The sequence below is a fragment of the Cucurbita maxima genome, unplaced genomic scaffold, assembly GCF_002738345.1.
Source record: "Cucurbita maxima cultivar Rimu unplaced genomic scaffold, Cmax_1.0 Cma_Scf00010, whole genome shotgun sequence".
NCBI classification, from domain to species: Eukaryota; Viridiplantae; Streptophyta; class Magnoliopsida; order Cucurbitales; family Cucurbitaceae; genus Cucurbita; species Cucurbita maxima.
Genome location: NW_019272026.1, coordinates 4,229,548 through 4,250,191, shown reverse-complemented (window position 1 = coordinate 4,250,191; position 20,644 = coordinate 4,229,548). Strand labels below are relative to the sequence as shown.

General features: G+C 39.4%; 5 protein-coding genes and 1 long non-coding RNA gene across 6 annotated transcripts; 4 read left to right on the top strand and 2 right to left on the bottom strand.

Moving 5' to 3' along the window:
* Positions 1-57: 57 nt before the first annotated feature.
* On the top strand, positions 58-6,750 carry LOC111485757 (eukaryotic translation initiation factor). Its single transcript, XM_023132781.1, has 9 exons — positions 58-550; positions 974-1,045; positions 1,427-1,522; positions 1,755-1,970; positions 2,461-2,555; positions 4,299-4,386; positions 4,461-4,811; positions 4,911-5,153; positions 5,261-6,750. The coding sequence occupies exons 1-9, from the start codon at positions 359-361 to the stop codon at positions 6,290-6,292; spliced, it is 2,385 nt and encodes a 794-aa protein (XP_022988549.1). The 5' UTR covers positions 58-358; the 3' UTR covers positions 6,293-6,750.
* Positions 6,751-7,138: 388 nt separating this feature from the next.
* On the bottom strand, positions 7,139-8,376 carry LOC111485800. Its single transcript, XR_002718717.1, has 2 exons — positions 8,230-8,376; positions 7,139-8,156 (listed from the first exon to the last, which is right to left on the bottom strand). It is a non-coding gene; the product is annotated as an uncharacterized LOC111485800 (long non-coding RNA).
* A 648-nt stretch (positions 8,377-9,024) lies between these two features.
* Positions 9,025-9,911, top strand: LOC111485797. The gene is made up of 2 exons (XM_023132831.1): positions 9,025-9,507; positions 9,588-9,911. The coding sequence occupies exons 1-2, from the start codon at positions 9,369-9,371 to the stop codon at positions 9,788-9,790; spliced, it is 342 nt and encodes a 113-aa protein (XP_022988599.1). The 5' UTR covers positions 9,025-9,368; the 3' UTR covers positions 9,791-9,911.
* A 175-nt stretch (positions 9,912-10,086) lies between these two features.
* LOC111485789 lies at positions 10,087-12,612 on the bottom strand. Its single transcript, XM_023132822.1, has 4 exons — positions 11,780-12,612; positions 11,069-11,139; positions 10,578-10,971; positions 10,087-10,484 (listed from the first exon to the last, which is right to left on the bottom strand). Exons 1-4 carry the CDS (start codon positions 11,888-11,890, stop codon positions 10,290-10,292), a joined length of 771 nt encoding a protein of 256 aa, XP_022988590.1. The 5' UTR covers positions 11,891-12,612; the 3' UTR covers positions 10,087-10,289.
* A 909-nt stretch (positions 12,613-13,521) lies between these two features.
* Positions 13,522-16,777, top strand: LOC111485791 (nucleoid-associated protein At2g24020, chloroplastic-like). The gene is made up of 7 exons (XM_023132824.1): positions 13,522-13,676; positions 14,622-14,773; positions 14,931-15,031; positions 15,129-15,168; positions 15,650-15,721; positions 16,315-16,371; positions 16,449-16,777. Exons 1-7 carry the CDS (start codon positions 13,607-13,609, stop codon positions 16,521-16,523), a joined length of 567 nt encoding a protein of 188 aa, XP_022988592.1. The 5' UTR covers positions 13,522-13,606; the 3' UTR covers positions 16,524-16,777.
* An 824-nt stretch (positions 16,778-17,601) lies between these two features.
* LOC111485776 (APO protein 2, chloroplastic) lies at positions 17,602-20,586 on the top strand. The gene is made up of 4 exons (XM_023132808.1): positions 17,602-17,745; positions 18,386-18,557; positions 18,650-19,005; positions 19,665-20,586. Exons 2-4 carry the CDS (start codon positions 18,387-18,389, stop codon positions 20,494-20,496), a joined length of 1,359 nt encoding a protein of 452 aa, XP_022988576.1. The 5' UTR covers positions 17,602-17,745; position 18,386; the 3' UTR covers positions 20,497-20,586.
* Positions 20,587-20,644: the final 58 nt, after the last annotated feature.

Genomic DNA, 20,644 nt, shown 5'->3' with positions numbered 1-20,644 from the left:
AAATCAGAAAATGGAAAATTATATTTATGGAGGGTAAAAGAAAAGAGAGGGAGAGAGGGGGAGAGAGAGAGAGATTGGCGTGGTTGAGCGAGCAGAGTGTGGGAAAGAAGGGTTTTTTTAGGCTCCCGCAACCGGTTCATCGTTGTCTCTCTTCTGTTTATCAGACCTCTCTCTCTCCTCATTACAAGAGAGAGAAACGGATAAAAACCAAAAGCTTCATTTCTCTTCAAATCCTATCCAATTCAGCGCGCACTGCCGCTGAATCTTCTTCCACCGATTTCTCTCTCCTTCGTTTTCCCTCTTCTCCTCCTTCTTGGTCCTGCGGCGGAGATATCCTCCTTGAGCGATAGATCGAGTTATGCAGCAAGGTGATCAGACGGTTCTAAGCTTGAGACCTGGTGGCGGTCGACCTAGACTCCTTGGTCCTCGCTTTGAGCTTTCATCCTCATCTTCCTCATCATCTTCATCTTCTTTTGCCTTTGGTTCATTTTCCTCTGATCTCCCTTCCCTCCGTCCTCATGGCGCTTCTTCCTCTTCCTTTTCTGTAAAGGTATGTGCCTACGATGGTCTTTTATTGGATTCTATTTACCAACACTTGTTCTTTGATTTGGATCTTGACCTTTCAATGTCTTAATCTTGTTTTCTGAAACTGTTTGAGCGTGCGGGTTTGTGGATTCGATATGTCGATGTGAATGGTTATTTGCTTTTTTGTTTATCAATTGTGATGGGGTTTATTGCTTCCTTGTGCGTCTTGATTTGAATTGGTAGAGTTAAGATTGCAATCTGGGCTTCTTAATCGATGGGGATGTGGAAATCATGGAAGTTAATTATTAGTTTCCGGTTTAATTCATCTTGAGTTGATCCAATGGCAGAAATATTTTGTCGCATATTGTTGCTCTTTTTAATTTTGTACGGGCATCATTTTTATTTCTCGTTGGATTCTGTTTTAACCCTCATTTTTCATTTTTAATAGGCTGGAGATTCACGGTTTGAGGGTCGTGAGCGTGTTCGGTATACCCGAGATCAGCTTTTGCAGCTTCAGGAAGTAAACATCATTTCCTAATTTATTTTATCAAAATAAGTTAATAGTCTCGACGGTGCATGTGTCTACTTCCTCTCCGTGAATATCTTGTAAACTTTATTACTTCCGTATTAAGAATCAAATAAAAATATATAACTTTGGCTTCTTTCTGGGATAATTTGATTGATATGCATTTTCTCATTAAATCTTTTTTGTTCTTTTAGTTATGATCATTGCCCCTCCTTGTTTCTAAATAAAGAAAAAGAACCGGTAGCTATTTTCTAGTTTTATGTACACTTTAAATATTTCAAAGTCACAGGTACCAGTACTGATACTTTTGCGTAGAATTGGTAGTAGCTGTTTCTTAATGTTTTTTGAGTGATTGGTTCCTCTTGTTTCTTGAAGGCCGTGGAAGTTCCAGATGATATACTAAAAATTAAACGGGATATTGAAGTGGAAATTTTTGGCGAGGAACAAAGTTGGAGTCGTGGAGAGAGCAATGTAAGTATGTTGGTCGTTCACTTGATTGATTGTTTTCTTGCTTTCTCTTGGGGGTGCTGGAAGGTTTGTTAGAGGTCCTTCATTAAAATTTAAAGTTGTTTTATCTGCACCTACTGGTATTCTTAACCATCTGATTCCCCTCAAATTTGTTAAGGGTAATTTATGAAAAGCAGGGTTTTGAAGTATTTGTTCGTGTATGATTCTCTGTAACATCTCCTTGTCCTTTTTATAGCAACTTAATCTGTCTCAGAATCGCTATTCTGAGCCTGACAATCGTGACTGGCGTGGCCGTTCTGCCCAATTTTCTTCTTCTGGAGAGGATAGGTCCAGGGAAACAATTCGGGATAGAGATTTTGGTGGTCATTTTGACTCTAGACAGCAAGATGCAAATCAATTGAATCGTCAAGATCCTCACTCATCTTGGACCCGAACCACTCCTAACCAAGGGGTAATTTTTGTATTTCTTCCTGCAGTTTTCATTAGTTGATTTCGTTGAAATAATGCACTCAGAAAAGGACATCTCCACTAACTTTTATTTTAAACAAGAACAAGATCTCAAACCTCATCCAAAATCAATTAGCAGTTTGTTCCCTGTAAACTTTATGATGTACATTTGGAAGTATGTAATTTAACTCTCACACGTTGCTAGCTCAACTAACTGCTTCTATGTAGTTGGGAATTTTGATATTCTAGTTTAAATTTATCTAGACTTTTCCTTTACATCCTTGTAGGTTCTTTGAACAAATGTGTTGCTCCACGGTTTATCGAGAAAATCTCTGACAAGATATATGTATAATTCTGAAAAACAAAATTATTTTATTTCGTGGTGGGGGGGAAAATGACTTGTGCAGGGCACTTATACTTACGCTCATTTGTTTCTAAATTGTAGCTGTTAAAGCCCTATGTCTAATTATTTATCATCACTTTACTTATTTTAGGGAGGACCCCCTGCTTTAATCAAAGCTGAGGTACCATGGTCAGCCAGGAGAGGAACTCTCTCTGACAAGGATCGTGTCTTGAAGACTGTAAAGGGGTAATACATATTAATGACATGAGTTACTAATTTCTCCTTTTCACTCCTTTTATAATTTCGAATTGGATTTTAGTTTTGTTGTACTCCTCACCCTATCCCTTCACAATTAGCATTCTATGCCATTTTCAGTCACGAGGCCCTGGTCAATAGTATTAATGCTTAGTGCAAGCAGACAAAGTATTTTATAAAAGGAGGATTGAAATCACAATAATGTAAAACAGTGTATTACCGACACTGCAACTATATACAAATACCCATTATATTCAGAGGAAATATATATATATATATATATATATTCTAATACTTAGAATGGAAATAAAATGCTCAAGGACACAAATGGGAGAGAAAAATAATCAAACGCCCAGCCAAACTGAAAATAAAAAGCCAAAAAAAAAGAAAAAGAAAAGAAGAGCAATACAGGCTCTCCAAGAACAAAAGGACCCAACCACACAAAGACCCCAAAATATGAAAGAAGACAGCTCCACAAGAATAGCCACAGCCACAAGGAGCAAGACACCAAAGCCTACCAACAGCGCCAAAAGATCAGTCAATGAAAAGCTACCATACTAAAGAGCCAATAACCAAAAGCAGGAAGACCACCAATGAGGCCATCAAAAGGAAATTCAATGTAATAAAAATGAAGTAGAAGCACTAAAACAGCAAGTTGCCAGTAGAAACTCTCAGAAAACCAAAACTATCTAAAGCTTAGTCTCATTAGAAAGAAATCTAGGATTCCAAACCAAATTGAAATAGATTTTCCTTACTGAAAAGAGAATGAACGAAGGACGATGAACTTGGCCTAGAAGGCCCAAAGAAGCTCTTTGATCCATAACAATAGTTTAGGAGGGATCAATTGGATCAGGGAGGGGCCTCCAGACCAGAATGCCCCTCATCAATCAAAGAACAAAGACTGTCTTCGTATCCGTAAGAAGATTTTCTGAAACAATATTGCAATGTATATGCTAACGAAGGCCTTGTTTAGAACCTCATCTCCTTCATCCACTGAAACTTGTTTTAAATTTGCATGCCTTGGTCACATAGCAATGAATGAGGCTTCTTGGAAACTTCAGACCCATTTAAATGTTCTAGGTCATCCTTACTGCACTTGAAAACATAATCTAAATAATATAGCCTCTTGGAAAGACCATCCATGCGAACCAATGAATCAAAGTAACTCACCTCATTAAATGAACAGATGATTAAGTACCTGCATAATAGCCAAAACAGATACATGACATTCATTTAAGTGCCAAATTCAAATTCTTTCATTAATGCATGAAGGTTAAGGGTAACCTACGGGAAAATTTCTAAGTACTACGGCAGGAAAGGTTCCATACTAATATTCGTTGCTAACCATTAAAGAAGCATTTAATAATTGTGTGCACTCATAGAGTAAAATAACATCATCTAATGACCCGTCAGATGCTGAATAGTAGTATATACTTGAATAGTACTAGAAATTTTTTGGATCACCTATATACAAGAGGCAGAGAGGCTTTGTGCACTTCCAAGACAGAATTAAAAGCTTCAACAGCCACTTAAAATCGAAATGATAACCGACAATCCCTTTTCTCTACGCTTTGGCATGTTCTAATCGAGGTGGATGCCTCAAATATGCCTCTTAATCCCCTATACCAAAAGCCGTGCCTCAAAGTTGATGGTGACCTTTGTGGCTAATGCCTCATAACCTTTGTTAACTATTGAATATTGTGGTATTTACGAAAAAGTGCATTGGTTATGCAGGATATTGAACAAGCTAACACCAGAAAAGTTCGATCTCCTTAAGGGTCAGCTAATTGACTCTGGAATCACCTCCGCTGATATTTTGAAGGTTATCTTCATCCACTTGCTTGATTCAAGAATGATGCTACTTTTTCCCCCCATCTCACTTTGCTTGCAATGCAGGATGTCATTTCACTTATTTTTGACAAGGCCGTTCTTGAACCCACATTTTGCCCCATGTATGCTCAATTATGTTCCGATCTGAATCAGAAGCTGCCACAATTTCCGTCTGATGAACCTGGTGGTAGAGAAGTTACTTTTAAACGAGTCCTCTTAAATATCTGTCAGGAGGCTTTTGAAGGTGCTGACAAGTTGAGGGAAGAGCTTAGGCAGATGACTGCCCCTGAGCAAGAGAGCGAACGCAGGGATAAAGACAGACTTTTGAAACTTCGTACTCTTGGAAATATTCGATTAATTGGAGAGCTTCTGAAGCAAAAGATGGTGCCTGAGAAAATCGTCCACCACATCGTGCAGGTCTTTATTTGATGTCCATCTGAATTATTGCTGATTGTTTCACCCTTCCTTTAAATTTTGTAAAATGCTGCCTTTTCTGATAGCTTGTGTTGTGTTCAGGAACTTTTAGGACCAGATAACAAATCTTGTCCTGCAGAAGAAAATGTTGAGGCCATCTGTCAATTCTTTAACACCATAGGTAAGCAGCTAGACGAGAACACTAAGTCACGACGTATAAATGACATGTACTTTGGCCGACTGAAAGAACTGACCACACACACTCAGTTGGCCCCACGACTGAAGTTCATGGTTCGTGATGTTCTTGAATTGCGTGCCAACAATTGGGTTCCTAGGCGTGAAGAGGTAGACCCTTGTTCTCTCTCTCTCTCTCTCTCTCTCTCTCTTTCATTGGTTGGTCCAACAAATTTTTGGATTTTTGTTCTAATGCCTTCAACCTTTTCTTCCTACAGGTTAAAGCCAAAACTATTACTGAAATACATACAGAGGCAGAAAAAAATCTGGGACTACGTCCTGGTGCTACTGTTAATATGAGAAATAATCGTGGCGTTGTGTCTGGTTCTCCTGGGAACACCAGCCCTGGGGGCTTTCCTATCAATCGACCTGGTTTTGGGGGTATGATGCCTGGCATGCCAGGAACTAGGAAGATGCCTGGTATGCCAGGCATGGATAATGACAATTGGGAGGTACATAGGACCCGACCTATACCAAGGGGGGCAGATGGATCTGGGCGTGGCTCAGCATCGTTCGCTGGCAAAGGATCAGCGTTGAATGCAAGGCTACTTCCCCAGGGTACTGGTGGGCTTATTAGTAATAAGAATAGTGCTCTATTGCAGGGTGCAGGTGCAACTACTACTCGTCCTGTTAACTTTGGTCATGGGTTAGAGCCCTCTGGTCAGGTTCATAAACCTATTGCCGCAGCAACAGTTCCTCCACCTGCAGAGCGACCACAGATTCCAGCTGCATCTTTAAAACAAGATGACCTCAGAAAGAAAACTCACTCTCTTCTTGAAGAATATTTCAGTATCCGGATTTTGGATGAAGCTTTACAGTGTGTGGAAGAACTCATGACACCAACTTACCACCCTGAGGTTGTAAAAGAAGCCATTTCCTTGGCCCTAGAGAAAAGCCCACCATGTGTTGAAGCAGTTGTAAAGTTTCTGGACTATTTACTCTCCAGGAAGGTTTTTACAGCTAGTGACGTTGGGACTGGATGCTTGCTTTATGCTTCCATGCTCGACGACGCAGGCATTGATTTACCAAAAGCACCCATCAATTTTGGTGAGATAATTGGTAAACTTGTTATATCTGGCGGTTTGGATTTTCAGGTGGTGAAAGAGGCCATTAAGAAGGTGGAAGACGACAGGTTTAGGAAAGATATATTTGATGCTGTTTTGAAGACGATTAGTTCTAATGTGTCTGGACAAGGATTATTGGACTCGTTGGCATCCGATATCGAAGGCTGTCGAAGTCTGGCATATTAAGGTGAATCTTACTGCTTCAAGCTTTCTAGTTACAAACATCAAATGAAACATCTCGTCCTTAGTTTTGACGCGGCGCTCCCCGCTCCACTTGCCTTCCTCATGTGACATACAACATGTATTTCATTATCTGATATGGTGGCTACAAAAAGAACAGGTAATTTTAATTGAGTTGTATATTGTTTTCTCGGAGTCTGTAGCATGTCTATTGAGAGTGAAAAATGAACCCCCGCAATGCCATGGATTTTGCTCTCCAAGCATGGCTAAATCATATGGCTGAATAACTCTAAAAGAGCGTTCCCTTCAATGGATCCTGTCTTCCTTTTCTTTTTCTTTTTCTTTCTGAATATGTTTTTTCTATAACAAAAAAAAATGTTAAATCATGTTATTTTTTATTTTATTGTTTCTTTGGGACTTGTTGGCTGTTAATTTGGGCTAGTTAATGATAAACTACTTGGTTTTGCCTTCTTCCCCCCCCCCCCCCCCCCCCCCCCNCCCCCCCCCCCCCATGAGAAGTACATGTGTGATGTGATGTGATGTGATGTGATGTGATGGTGCACTTTTTCTTATTTGACGACAATGCCTTGGAATGTACTTTTATCATTTATTGCTTCACCATATTTTAATTTAAAAATTAACATTAAAATAATAGGCCCTACAACCAAAAATTAAAAATAAGCATTTGAAAATGTATGGACTAAAAATAAAAATTATTTTAAGTTTATTCTTTAAACTTTGAAATTTATGTCTATCTTGTTCTTATATTTTTAAAGTTTTATATTTTTTAAAGATTAATTTATAGTTGAACCTAAAAAAACAGATCCTAACAAACAAAATACACGGATCTCACCAACTACTATGAAGACGTTCAATTTCAGAAGAACTCAACGAAACTTACAAGATCTAAGAAAATCTTGATTTTCCGGGAAAATGTTTCTGAAAGGAAAATTCCGACGACTTCAATTTTTAAAACGCGGCAAAATTAGAACGAAAATCTGAACTTCATCTTCATTATAGTCTAAAACTATATAAAATCTATGCGATTACACATTATACCTCCAATCTCGGATGCTCGAATTCGATTTTCCATGTTCCATTAGCCCTAATTTCTCTCTCACCATCTCGTCTGGCTTATCATGGCGATGATTCGAGTTCTTTCACCGGAGTACTCCGCCGGAATATCCGTCATACATCGGAGCATCGGTGGGCGGATAAAGACACCGGATCCTCTCCGGCCATGAAGATCAGTATCAAAAGAAGGTTTACAGATGGTTTCCAGTAGATCGTCGTGCGGCCGAATGTCGTTCTTTGATTTTCGTTGTTTTATGGCTATGAATGATTCGTCCTACGAACCCTTCTAACATTAGCCTCGTTTCTGTTTTTTCTTCCTTCAATGGAGTCCCCATTCCTGCAAAGAATCCCCATGGTGGGTCTTCAACATCACCAAACTCTACTGCTAATGGCGCCCCTTCGCCTCGCCTCTCAACCTAACTCCATGTTCGATCACACAGATAAAGGCACTTCCAATCTTCCCCAACGAAACAACCAATGGACGCCTCTCTTTCTCAGTGGCACAACTTCCTCTGCCTCGCAATCAAAGAGGCTAAACACAGTAGCAATGCGCTTCCCCCTCGTGATGTCGATGAACTCGCCAATAAAATCGCCCTCCGTCGCTTGAGATCTCATCGCGTTTCGATTAAAAAACGCCGTAGACGCGACCGGCAACGCGCTTCCGGCATTCCCAAGGTTTTATTCCTTCCGAACATTTTCTTCGCGATTATCTCATCGTAACCTTCTGTTTATTCGAATTTGAGATGAGATGAGATGATTGGGAATGTTCCTTCATTTTGTTTTTGTCTAATGGCTTCTGTTGCAGATGAAAGAAATGGAACAGAATTAGGGCAACTGAAGAAGGTAAGGAATTATAGCTTTTGTCTTACCTGAATTTTGCAAAAGAAGATTTGCCGTCTTTTCTTCTTTAATTCATCGCACTTTATTCTTTTTCCCCCTTTCTCTTCAAGAACCCTATCGCTTCGGAATCATATTAAACAAGTAATTAATTTTTTCTTTTTTCTTCTTTTTCAGTTTTAACAAGGTGGACACTAAGTGGATAGTGGCATCATGGCCACTTATTTTGTCACGGATTTATGTCGTCTAAAGGATTTTGCCTGTCGCTGGATGAAGATTGTGCTTTATGATTTTGCCTTGGGGCTCATCCATAAAAAAGATGTTGAGTAAAGATGCAGCCCTTGAGACGACTCGTATATAAAAAGGGCGTTAGATGAGAATTACGGTACAATGCAGTCCTCGAGACTCATCCATCAAGAAAGCACCGGGTGAAGATTATGGTACAATGCAGCCCTTGAAACTCATCCATCAAGAGGGCGCATGGTGAAGATTACTGTACAATACAGGGTACAGCCCTTGAGGCTCATCGAGGACATGTCTTTGAGCACCAAAAAGCCTCTACGACAAGTTGACAATCAGCTAAGGGGCGTTGAATCATAATCAATGCAGGTAGCACTAATTCTTATGAATCTTTCTGACTAGGCTTTCTTTGGTAACCATACAAAGACACTTTCTATCATATAATTCTTTCCATCTTCATTATCTCTCCACTTAAGTTTCCTTTACATTCTGTCTACACATCTTTTATTTTGCACCACTATTATGTGAATATTCTTTTCTTCGTAGTTAATACATCAAAATTCAAGTTTTTATTTCTTGGTGATGAGTTGATTTCTTATTTCAAAATAAATCAAACAAATGTTATATTCTATGAATATCATGTTAGTGATACAATATTCCTAGAATTTAAGAACAATGCAAGAAGAAATTACAAACGGAACTTCATGTTAAGCCACACATTCAATCTTTTAAGAGGTAAGTTTTGAATTCTTTTGTGAAAGAAAAGAAAAGAAAAAGATGATTTGAGTATATATTCTTATCCAAATATGTCTGCCTGTGAGCTATACACCTTTATAGGGGGGCACTATTGTTTCTTTTTAGTGGTTAAAAACATGCATGCCCCCCTCCATTGCTCGTTAGATTGGATTTGAACACCAAAAATCAATCAAACATGAGGAAAGGACCATTCCTTTTGCTCCTCATCTCCCTTCTTTGCCTCTGTCTCCTTCCATTTTGTCTATCTGAAGCCTATTTCACCAACAAAGCTTATGATCCTTACAAGCACCTGAAGCAGGGGAGGCCCAGAAAAGGTAACAAATCTAACAGTCTTTTGAATCTTGCACTTGAAAAACAGTGTAAGAACTGCTTTCTTGTGTTGCTGCATCTGCAGATTTGCAGGCCAGTGAACAGATAAACGTTGGAGCTGCAACGAGGGTTATGAGGGCAAGAGGAGTTTATGGCGGGGGGAATGACATTCATAGGGGGCACTCGAAGAATGATGCTAACCCTTTACGGATCAAATCAACTTCTTCGTTGCTGTGGGAAGTTTCATGTGGCTTCTTTAGTTTATGTGTTCTTCTTACAGGTTTGTAAGTGTTGGCTCTGTTGTAGCAGCAGAGCAGTCCAGTGTTATAATCTGTAATGGTTTGGACCTTGTCTATGGCCAATGTTAGTATTCGATAACATGACTTTGAAGCTTCATACCGCTTGATTATCCGCATTTTCTTCTTCGTAGACCAGAACCTTGTTCTTTCTAATCTGTTTAGCAAGCTTTAAAGGTTTAATCAATGATCTTAGCGTAAATTTCCTCGTCGAACGGATAGAAATTTTCTTCATATACAGAAGACAATTTGGTTCCATGTAGAAAGAATCAGAGCTTAGCCAACTAGAGAAGAAAAGTTTGAGGCTTAAGCTTAGCCAACAGCCATTAAGAATTCTGATAGCATTCCAGGCCATGCTTTACTTCTCTACAAAAGAACTAGACAATGGATTGAAGGATTGCCACTTCGATTCTTCATCATCATTCTTTTTTGAAATGTTAATACATGTACAAATAGTAGAGTTCTAAGTGACACTAGATATAGAAATGAGCTCAAACCCTTAGAGCAACCTGGTCTTGCCATGAAATCTTCCTCTTACCAGCTCGACTTGGACCATCTCCAATGCCCCTGCACGCCAAAATCTTGATATTGTTTTGCTGCTCGTCGTTCCCTCCTTGAAGAAGGCTTTTCTTCAACTCAACCACACTCAATGGCTCGTAACGAGTCTGCAATTCCTCTTCCTCTATCTGAACCAAAGGAACAATAGTTAGGGAGAGGAGGTGGATAAGATTGTAGTAATAATTCCATTAGTAGCCAAATAAGTCCCCTTAGACAATTACCGAAATTTGGTTCAAGTCAAAAAATGGAGTGATGTCTCTCTCACTGTACATTCTTTCCTTCTGGTTCAAGTCGAAAACGGGCGTCGAACTCTGTTGATTGGCTTTCTTCCTAGAAGAAGTCTTTGCCTTCTGGTTTAAGTCAAGAACAGGAATTGGAGTAGAATTCTGGAGAGGAATACTGAATCCTTTGTCAATTCTTTCCTTTTGGTTTATATCAGAGATAGCCATGACAGGTTGCAAAGCAGGTCTTCTTCTTGCAGCACTCTTCCCCTTCTTATTATCGTTAGCCACTTGATTATGAAATTCCTTCTGCTGCATTAGATCTCCATTTGAATGATGGTCGTTTGTTGATAATTGGTTATTCATTAAGTACTCATATCTCTTCCTCAAGAATCTTCAATATAAACGTAGACTCATAGTTAGGCCTAAACAATTCACTAATTCCTGATGAAGATCAGCACAAATACAATGTAATAATGTAAAGATTATACCGGACTTCTGCAATCAGGGTCATCTTCTTTTGCTTCATCATCTGCAATTTGTTCTTGACAGTTCCTGTTTCCTGGAAGGAAAACAAAAACTTTCAACTGTTTGTTCATCCATAACATTCCTGAGTCTTAAACCGATCTCTATGTCACAAACTCAGAACTTGGGGTGGGGGGGNGGGGGGGGGGGGGGGGGGGGGGGGGGGGGGGGGGGGGGGGGGGGGGGGGGGGGGGGGGGGGGGGGGGGGGGGGGGGGGGGGGGGGGGGGGGGGGGGGGGGGGGGGGGGGGGGGGGGGGGGGGGGGGGGGGGGGGGGGGGGGGGGGGAGAAGGATGATGTAAGATGGGTATTTCAAATTTCAACAAACAATCCATAAATCTTTGTTCTTATATCATTGTTTGAACAATCAGAAGTAGAGGGCTAAAACTTAACCCAAGAAAATAGCCAGTTCAGAACTCGGAAGAATTAGGTTAGCCCAACGAAAGAGAGGGGGGGAAAAATCAAGTTTCCATGATTGAGAGCTAATAGATCAAAACCATCTTTTCCTCTTCCAAACCCGAAATTCTATGAAAAAAGAAACAACCCAAATCTCACATGCAATCAATATATGAGAAGATCTGAAGAAAATATTCAAACATCATCAAAAGAAAGCCAGATCTGATAGAATCACGAGAGAAAAACAAACCCCAAATCCGTAGAAGCTGCAAAAGAAAATTACCTTCTCCAAGACCTGATAATCATGGAGGAGACCCTGATGCTTGAATCTGGCCTTGGGATCCTCATACACAGGGTATTGGAAGAGAGCAGCAGCCCCTTTCATCTTCTTCATAGATGGGAAGGAAGGAAGGAAATTAAGAACCCAGAAGGGGAAAGAACCAAAAAGTTAGATGGGAAGAGAAAGAGGGAGAGAAGGAGAAAGAAGAAAGTGAAAGGAGAAATGGATGGGAATTGATGGGGGAATTGGGAAGGAAGAGAAGGAAGGGGTGGGGGGTGGGTGAAGCTTCCTGGTTTCCTGTTTTCTCTGTGAAGCTCTGACCGAGCCAACTAAAACCCAAAAAAGGCCACATAACTCGGTGCAAAATATTGTTGTTTTCAGAGACAGTGATGAAGATGTTTGTGAGAGGTGGGTTTGGTTGGAGGACATTAGAAGACATCTCGATATCCATCATCTTCGCTTTCCTTTCCTTTCCTTTCCTTTCTTTTCTTTCCAACTCTTTCTTCCCTTTTTTGTTTTTCCTTCTACATAAATTCTGGTCCACCTGGGCCATTCAATGGCCGTGGATGCCAACGACAGAGCGACACACAATTTGGGTGGCGCAGACTCTTCCCTCTCCTCGATGGGGCGCGAAGTCTCTCTCTCTCTTCCCCCTTTTCTGCAACGAGAGAAACTTCTAGGGTTCTAGAGAGAGAGAGACAGAGACAGAGACGGTATTTTGCTTTGAGGGCTCGATCCAGCCCTGCAATGGAAGACGATCGGATCAAATTGAGGGGCTGGGCTGGTTCTGTTGCTTGTGAAGTACCTTATTTTGTAGGGCACCCCCTCCCTCCTCCCTTGCTTTTTCATCATAATCTTTTCTTCCTTCGCCATGTTCATGAATCTGAAAGAGGAGGGAGGATGCCATTGGCGGGTAGGTCAATTTTTATACAGAATTACTAAACTACCCCCTTTTTTTTCCCTCTTCTTCCCTTTTTACCCCTCATCTCGAAGCCTCAAACTCAGCTTTTCCGAAGATGGAGAAGGTAAAGTAAGAAACGCAAAGCTGGGTTGGGTTCATGTCAGTCAGACACAAAAGGACTAAGTTGTCCAAAGTGCTTAATTAACATTTTACAATGATTAAAAAATAATCATATTTCTTAGTGTTTTAAATTATGTTTGGATTAATTATCTTTAATAATATTAAAGAAAATAATAGATTAGCATGTATAGTCGTATCTTATAAGCATTGTGTCCGTGCCTAACCCGATATCTATGTTGAGTGCTACAACATCTATGTGATATCTTATAAGCATACATGGGTCAGGGGGGTCGGGAGATGTTGCTATGGCCTTCACCTTTTTCAACTGTTCAATCCTCTAACCCCTATCACAATTTAAAAATGCTCAATATGATGCGAAACTATCTTGAATCGATCTAACTTGAGATTTAGCTTAAATTCTACTTTTATTAAGTACACGACGTTACTCCTGCTTAGCTCCATTCATCCCACCTCATTAGAACCAAAACACCACACTTGCTGTAAATATGTGTTATAATTTTTTTTATTATATTATAAAAAAAATAAAAAAATAAAATAAAATGAAATACATTATAGACACACAACATTTTTACTCAGTTTTGTGAATTTGAGACTTTTTTTTAATCTGGGACACAAAAACAAAATATTTTATATTTGTTAAAAATAAATATTAAGAAACGTGGTCTTTGTTTATTGGTCCGTTCTTTAACAAGTGTAAGCGCTAGGTGATGTTTGGAAGCGAAAATCTACTAAATGGTTCATAGTTTATCCTCTCGAATTTCTCCTCGGCACATTCACAGCTTTGAGCAATGGCGTCGACAATATCTCTGAGTGCTCAAGTGCCAAATCTCCGAGGGATTTCTGGTTTGAAGAAGCGAAGTTAGTGCCATTCTTTAACTCTTTTTCTCTCTGAACTCTTTTTTTTTTTTGGTTGCTGAGACCGTAGGAAATTTAGTTTGGCTGTATCTCTGTATAGAATTGGTTGCTTGGGACTTAATTCTGTATTGCATATTATGTAGCTATTTCGTAACCACTCAATCAAACGGAGGGATCTAAGTTGGTGCAGGTGATTAGTATGGCGTTTAGACCTAAAATGGAACTGTCTGGCGGTGTCCTCAGTTCTTATTACTGGATGGGTTAGGTTCATTTCTATACAAGAATTATTAATTTTTCGTAGAATCGAAGTAAATTTGTGATAGATGAGTGGGGGAGATCCTCTTGATTTGAACTTGGAGGCAGATGGGTCCTGTGTACATTATTTTTTGTAAAGAACATGAAAGAAAAAGGCTGTGATCTGGGAAATTAACTTGAAAACTATTTAATAAGTTTGGATAAGCCTCAAAACTTTCTAGTACTAGGGATAACTGTAAGATTATCCACCTGAAAAACAGTTCATAGATAAGGAATGACATGAACCAGTCAAGTTTAGTTCTTAATTCGTAACCTAGACTGAAGCAGGTTGCATGTCTCATAATGCCAATGTCAGAATTGAATAAATCCCGTCTACTTCATTAGAAAATTTTAAAAAGCTAGATATGTTTTGAAAGACTTTCCAATTGTTGAAATGAGTATTTTATGTCAAAGAAAGTAGGAATTCACTCCAAACGTGCGCGACTATTTTAGAATTTGGTGGTTTGTTTTTTATAATTTGAATGTAATACTTTGGAGTTTGGAGAATATAAATTTGTCTGCTGCTGCAAAGTCCTCGTTTATTTCTAAAATTTCATTCTGAAATTGGAGACGAAGACCACTTCTTGTGACATTTGATTGTACTCACTATACTTATTAATGTAGAATTTTTTCTTTTCTGGCTGCCTCTAACAGATAACCTAAATTCAATGTCAAATATAGTTGGTGCGCGGATCTCACCTTATGGCCCTTGGAAAGTTGAGAAAAATAGTAGATCTCTTTGTGTTTGTGGTCTATTTGGGGGAAAAAAGGAGAATGGGGAGAAGAGTGATGATGCGCCTTCAAAGGTAGAATTTTGATCCGCAATATGATTAAAACAGTATAAAATTTTGATATCATGCTCAATAAATTTCTCATCTTCAGTAATTTAGAGACCAAACAGAAATGTCTTTCAAAGTCAGGGAACCGAAAGTGACTTTTCCTTGACCTGCTAACTTCTTTTAGGCAGGAATCTTTGGAAATATGCAGAATTTATATGAGACTGTGAGGACGGCGCAACAGGTTGTCCAAGTAGAGGCAGTGCGTGTACAAAAAGAACTTGCAGCGTAAGACTAAACAAGTTAAATACCTCTTGAAGATGTTTTTCTCTGTTTTATTATGTTGCCTGAACATTTTTTTCCCTTCTATGTTTCTGTTTTCCAGGGCAGAATTTGATGGCTACTGCGAAGGAGAGCTAATAAAGGTATGTTCCACCTTTTTCTCTTGCGCCAAGTTCATCTTCACCTTGACCATACTATGTGATCGCAAAGGTTGTAAGTGAAGTGAACGTGTGTTGAATTTTTCTTAAGATTTTAAAATATGTTTTCCGTCTTGAGTTTAGGTAGCTAGTAAATAAGAACAGATTATGAAGTAATGACTTGTATTTATCATTATTGTATTTGTTTTAAGTGTTACTTAAGAGGGACGAACACGTCTAGAGTTTGTGATTACCAATCTTTCTTTCTTGTTTTAAGATTATAAGTGGATCCAATTTCTTTATATTCAACCAGGTTGTTGTGGATTTAAAATCTCTTGGGGCCATCTCCCTGAGATGTTAATTGGTTCCATGCAAGGCTTAGCATAGCCATCTCATTTGATGAGAATTATTAAATTAGAGAATGGGTTCATATCCGGTTTGAATAACACCTCGTATCTGCCTAACATTTTTTGTTCGACTAATTTAGGTGACATTATCCGGGAACCAGCAACCTCTTCGCACAGAGATCACTGAGGCTGCAATGAAATTAGGACCAGAAGTGAGTATGCACTCTAACATTTGAAATGGCATTGCTCCTAATAAACATCTTTATATTGAACTAATATTTACATCCTCAAGTCACAACTTAATGCTGCACCACCTGTCCTGTCCTAATCCAAGCTCGGAGTATATCTTCTTCCATGTTGGTACCCGGTGGAATTAGACCTCACAAGTTTTGAAAATTGGCCGGCTACAAGACTAAGGCCTGCCTGCGTTGGAAGTTGGCTATCAAATAAATTGTTATCCATAATTGACTATCTAAGAATATAGTTGCCAGTAACGTTGTAAAAAATATGTTTGCTAGGATATTTCTTGAATGGGAGGTTTACCGTAATGGCCCAAACCCACTGCTAGCAGATATTGTCTTCTTTAGACTTTCCTTTCCAGATTTCCCCTCAAGATTTTTAAAATGTGGGATCTCTGGATATTTCTGCTAGGAAGAGGTTTCCACACCCATCAAAAGTATGTTTCGTTCTTCTCACAAACCAATATGGGATCTCACATTTACACAGTGAAATAATAACTATTAAAATTTCTGATTGTGGTTAATGATGAACATTCCAAATATTCAGAGCTTTACTTACTATGCAGAAACTTTCCCTTCTGGTTACTGAAGCATATCGGGACGCACATCAGAAGAGTGTTCAGGTAAGACCTGTTCCAATACGAATTTAGTTACCAAGTCTTATTTATGCAGAACTGACGGTTGGTCCTTTGATTCTCAGGCCATGAAGCAAAGAATGAGTGATCTTGCTCAGAGCTTAGGCATGCCCCAGGGCCTCGGTGAGGGATTAAAGTAGACCGTTTATATGGGTCGAGCATCAGTTTTGTAAACGCAGCGGCAGTGAGACGACTAATTGTAATCCGACTTCTGCAGCAAATTCCATATTGGTTTTTACTGGTGAACTAAACGTTTGGGAACCTTTTTCTCCATCTCTAAATGTAAAAAAGACAAGCTGTGATACTTACTGTGGTATCAAAGAATCGAAAGAATGAGATGAGAACCAGATTTCAAATTGGAATCTGCTATAGAAGTGATATCGACACTGGCATTTGGGTTTGCTCAAGGGAAAGACATTTGATTTCTTGAAAATAAAAGGCTTAAAATGGAAGAATGAGTGATATGTTCTCTTGCAGATCATGGCTTTACCATTCGGCCCCTGGTGGGCAGTAGGGGATTCAGTTTAGTAGCTCACATTTGATTGAGCTGTGCATTCCCGCTAGACACGTGTTAGCTGTAGGAAGTATGGTTTCAAAAGTGACTTCGTTTCGCAAGTTCAGACTCAACTCCTCGCTTTATGTTAGCAGAGCCATAGGTTGGCTCGGGTTCTGCACTCCTTTCTATGTGGAACGATGCCGGGGAGAGGAGAATATGTCTTTCTTTGTGTGTGGAACGATGCTGGGGAGAGGAGAATGTGCCAAGGCGGTGAACAAAACTACAACTCAATTTTGGCTTTTTCCCCTGCGCATTGGATCGATGGATAAATAAAGAAATTAGAACTCGGGTGAAATAAATAGTCCCAAAAATCATCTTCCATGGTTGTAGGTTTTCGTCAAAGTCAAGCATCCTTCACGATCAACTTTCGTCATATTTTTAGAATTATGACTGAACTTGTTGGCTCCGCATGCACCAAAAGTAGGTTACCTTTTCACCGTCAGCATTTCGTACTCTCTATGGGAATCAATTCCAATTTCCGTTTTAATCTTAAGTTATTAAAGACGAGCCCATCCGGCCATTCTAAGGGTTCAATCAATAAAAATAATGGGCCGTTCTTCTAAAGGCCCAATTCAGGAAGGACGATGGTCCACATAAAGCCCAAAACTTCCTTGCCCTTCCCATTTCCATTTTATTTATTTATGATTAACCAAACATTAATCGGCATTTTGTTAAAAATCCGCCCATAGCCATGAAATTCGTTCTCATTCTTCTGTTTACTTTCACTGGATAACTATCCTTAACTGAAAATCGAAGCTTCCTCATTCTATTTCACAACCATTCTCAGCAAATACATCGATTTTCCTGTAAGTTCGCCGTTTTCTTCTTCTTCTTCTGTTGTCTTTCCATTCCCATTTCCTCTTACCCTTTTTTCCATTGCTTGTTCTTGCTGGAGTTTGAATTCTTTGTACTGGGTTTCAGTATGCGCTTCTTTTTGAGAGGTTTACTACGAATTTGCTTTATAATTATTTCCAGTTGAAGCGGACGACTGGGGTATTATGAACTTTTTGTTTCCTGCCCTTGCCCACCATGTGTTTGATAATATTACCTTTTGTGGGTTTTTAATTATAAATATAGGTTCTTCGATTAGTTGTACATAATTTTCATAATTCAGTTTGTTTTGTTGCTCCGATGATCTTATTGATGTTGGTTTAGGATATGCTTTAAGATTTGTGCTACTTTGGGACTTCCTTTGTGTTTGAATGATTAATAGCTTAATCCAATCTGGAATAGCTCTTGAATTTCCTCAATAAGATCCTCCAGAAGGACCATTAATCCTGCATTGCGTGCCCTTTTAGTTGCATCGTCATTCAGCTTCCCCTATCTTTCTATCACTTCTACCATTCAATTCTTCCTTTTAATCATTTTACATGTTTGTAAATCTTATAGTTTGTAAGCAATATTTTTCAGCATCCCTAGTTTGTAAGCAAGTTTTTCTGGTTTCAGGATGGATTGTAGTTCTTGTAACTACTCTTTTAGTACTATTTCATCTTGTTCTGTTAAATGGATTGAATTTCCTTCAAAATTGGAGTCCCGGAGAATTTTCTTTCAGAAGAAGTCTGAATTTTTGAAGCCCAGTGTAGTAGGCCCAGGTCTTAGTCTGCTGGATTCTTTGCAGGTATGAATAATTTTTATATGTTTTCAATCTTTTCTCTAAACTTCTGTGCCTTGCCTTATTTTGAATTTTCTATTTTATATTGTGCTTTTCAGCATATTAGTAACTTTGACTCCAAAGCCGGATCCAAATCTATGATTTCGTCCTGGAAAATTCCTTGTTCATATTCATGTGCTGTAAGATGTGATCATCCCCAAAATGCTGATTTTCCTCGGTACTATTCCAAGAAGGAGAAGAAGCCATTTCCAGTTCCCATTGTGGAGTTGAGAAGAGCTGCCAGGGAGAGGATGAAAAAGAGTCAAGGCCAGCCGAGAAAACCAGTACCACCTCCAAAGAATGGGTTGACAGTTAAGAGCATGATACCAATAGCCTACAATGTATTCAATGCAAGAATTACTTTGATCAACAATCTCAAGAAGCTCTTAAAGGTGGTACCTGTTCATGCTTGCGGGTAATTCTCGTTTTTAGTCTCAAATTGCTTGTCCTTCAAAGTAAATACATGCCACATTTGATGTTTGTATTGAGGATGGTTGGGAGGGAGTCCTACCTTGGCTAATTAAGGAGATGATCATAGGTTTATAAGTAAGGGATACATCTCCATTGGTATGAGGCATTTTGAGGAAATCAAAAGTAAAGTCATGAGAGCTTATGTTCGAAGTGGACAATATCATACCATTGTGGAGAGTCATGACTCCTAATAGTTTGACCCTTTAAAAGAATCTTCTTACCATTTTAACTTGGAATATCAAACATGATCATGTTATTCCCAGTTCATCACTGCATTATGCTAATATGAAACATAAGATAGTAGTAAGTGTCATTACGTTGCAAGTAACTTCATTCATTTTTTGATCACCATTAATCCTGTACACAGACATCTTTATCTCAGAAGTCAGACATCACTGCACTTAAGAAATCGTATGAATCTCATACTGAAAAAATAGCTTCTAAGCCTTATAGTTTCCTAATCTAACTTCCACTCCCATGTTCGGACTGATTTGATCATCAGTTTAATTTAAGAGTCATGCTTGTTTGATGTGAGATATCCAACAACTTTCTTCCGAAAACAGAACTTCACAACTTTGTCTAAATGTGATGAAAGTTATGCAGATTTTGCAATGAAATCCATGTGGGACCTGTTGGACATCCATTCAAGTCATGCAGAGGGCCAAATGCCAATTTCCGGAAGGGGCTTCATGAATGGACAACGGCAATTCTTGAAGACATATTCCTGCCAGTAGAAGCATACCACCTCTACGATCGTCTTGGGAAACGTATCTCTCATCAGGAACGATACTCAATTCCTCGAATTCCTGCAGTGGTTGAGCTTTGCATTCAGGCGGGTGTCAATCTTCCTGAATATCCTGCAAAGAGGAGAAGGAAACCAATCATCCGCATCTCAAAAAGTGAATTCATTGACGCAGATGAAAGTGAACTACCAGATCCTGAACCAGAAGAACCTCTGAAACCTCTGCTCACAGAAATACCAGATTCTGATGTTGTTGCCCCAAGCGACAAAGAAGATATAGCTTGGCTTGCTGACCAAACGCTTCAAGCATGGGAGCAGATGAGGCAAGGTGCCAAAAGACTGATGAAGATGTATCCAGTGAGAGTATGTGGGTATTGTCCAGAGGTACATATTGGTGGCAGTGGGCACAAAGCACAGAACTGTGGAGCTTTCAAGCACCAACAACGAAATGGACAACATGGTTGGCAAAGGGCCGTGCTCGACGACCTGATACCACCGAGATACGTTTGGCACGTCCCAGACGTAAATGGCCCTCCATTGCAGAGGGAGCTTCGGAACTTTTATGGACAGGCGCCTGCTGTAGTTGAAATATGCATCCAAGCCGGCGCTGCTATCCCAGACAAGTACAAATCAACCATGCGAATGGACGTGGGGATTCCATTGGACATTAAAGAGGCTGAAATGGTAGTTTGAGGTGTTTCCTTCTTGTTCTATAGTTAACCACTTAAACATTGTTGTATACCTTCAAAATGAATATATGCTAGGTTTTGGCTTTAGATGGTACTTCCTTCCATTTATAATAATATCAACTCACAGAAACAAGAAAAAGGGTTTGAAGAAA

What these genes read in the sequence shown, in the direction of transcription:
- LOC111485797 (XM_023132831.1), top strand. Translation starts at nt 9,369, where the DNA reads ATGAGGAAAGGACCATTCCTTTTGCTCCTCATCTCCCTTCTTTGCCTC. An exon ending in GCAGGGGAGGCCCAGAAAAG is followed by an intron (nt 9,508 to 9,587) that starts GTAACAAATCTA and finishes CTGCATCTGCAG; the next exon opens with ATTTGCAGGCCAGTGAACAG.
- LOC111485757 (XM_023132781.1), top strand. Translation starts at nt 359, where the DNA reads ATGCAGCAAGGTGATCAGACGGTTCTAAGCTTGAGACCTGGTGGCGGT. An exon ending in GAACCACTCCTAACCAAGGG is followed by an intron (nt 1,971 to 2,460) that starts GTAATTTTTGTA and finishes TACTTATTTTAG; the next exon opens with GGAGGACCCCCTGCTTTAAT. An exon ending in GGGTTCCTAGGCGTGAAGAG is followed by an intron (nt 5,154 to 5,260) that starts GTAGACCCTTGT and finishes TTCTTCCTACAG; the next exon opens with GTTAAAGCCAAAACTATTAC.
- LOC111485791 (XM_023132824.1), top strand. Translation starts at nt 13,607, where the DNA reads ATGGCGTCGACAATATCTCTGAGTGCTCAAGTGCCAAATCTCCGAGGG. An exon ending in TTCTGGTTTGAAGAAGCGAA is followed by an intron (nt 13,677 to 14,621) that starts GTTAGTGCCATT and finishes TGCCTCTAACAG; the next exon opens with ATAACCTAAATTCAATGTCA. An exon ending in CACATCAGAAGAGTGTTCAG is followed by an intron (nt 16,372 to 16,448) that starts GTAAGACCTGTT and finishes TTTGATTCTCAG; the next exon opens with GCCATGAAGCAAAGAATGAG.
- LOC111485776 (XM_023132808.1), top strand. Translation starts at nt 18,387, where the DNA reads ATGGATTGTAGTTCTTGTAACTACTCTTTTAGTACTATTTCATCTTGT. An exon ending in GTCTGCTGGATTCTTTGCAG is followed by an intron (nt 18,558 to 18,649) that starts GTATGAATAATT and finishes TGTGCTTTTCAG; the next exon opens with CATATTAGTAACTTTGACTC. An exon ending in GTACCTGTTCATGCTTGCGG is followed by an intron (nt 19,006 to 19,664) that starts GTAATTCTCGTT and finishes AAAGTTATGCAG; the next exon opens with ATTTTGCAATGAAATCCATG.
- LOC111485789 (XM_023132822.1), bottom strand. Translation starts at nt 11,890, where the DNA reads ATGAAGAAGATGAAAGGGGCTGCTGCTCTCTTCCAATACCCTGTGTAT. An exon ending in ACCCTGATTGCAGAAGTCCG is followed by an intron (nt 10,972 to 11,068) that starts GTATAATCTTTA and finishes TTTATATTGAAG; the next exon opens with ATTCTTGAGGAAGAGATATG. An exon ending in TTGACTTGAACCAAATTTCG is followed by an intron (nt 10,485 to 10,577) that starts GTAATTGTCTAA and finishes CCTTTGGTTCAG; the next exon opens with ATAGAGGAAGAGGAATTGCA.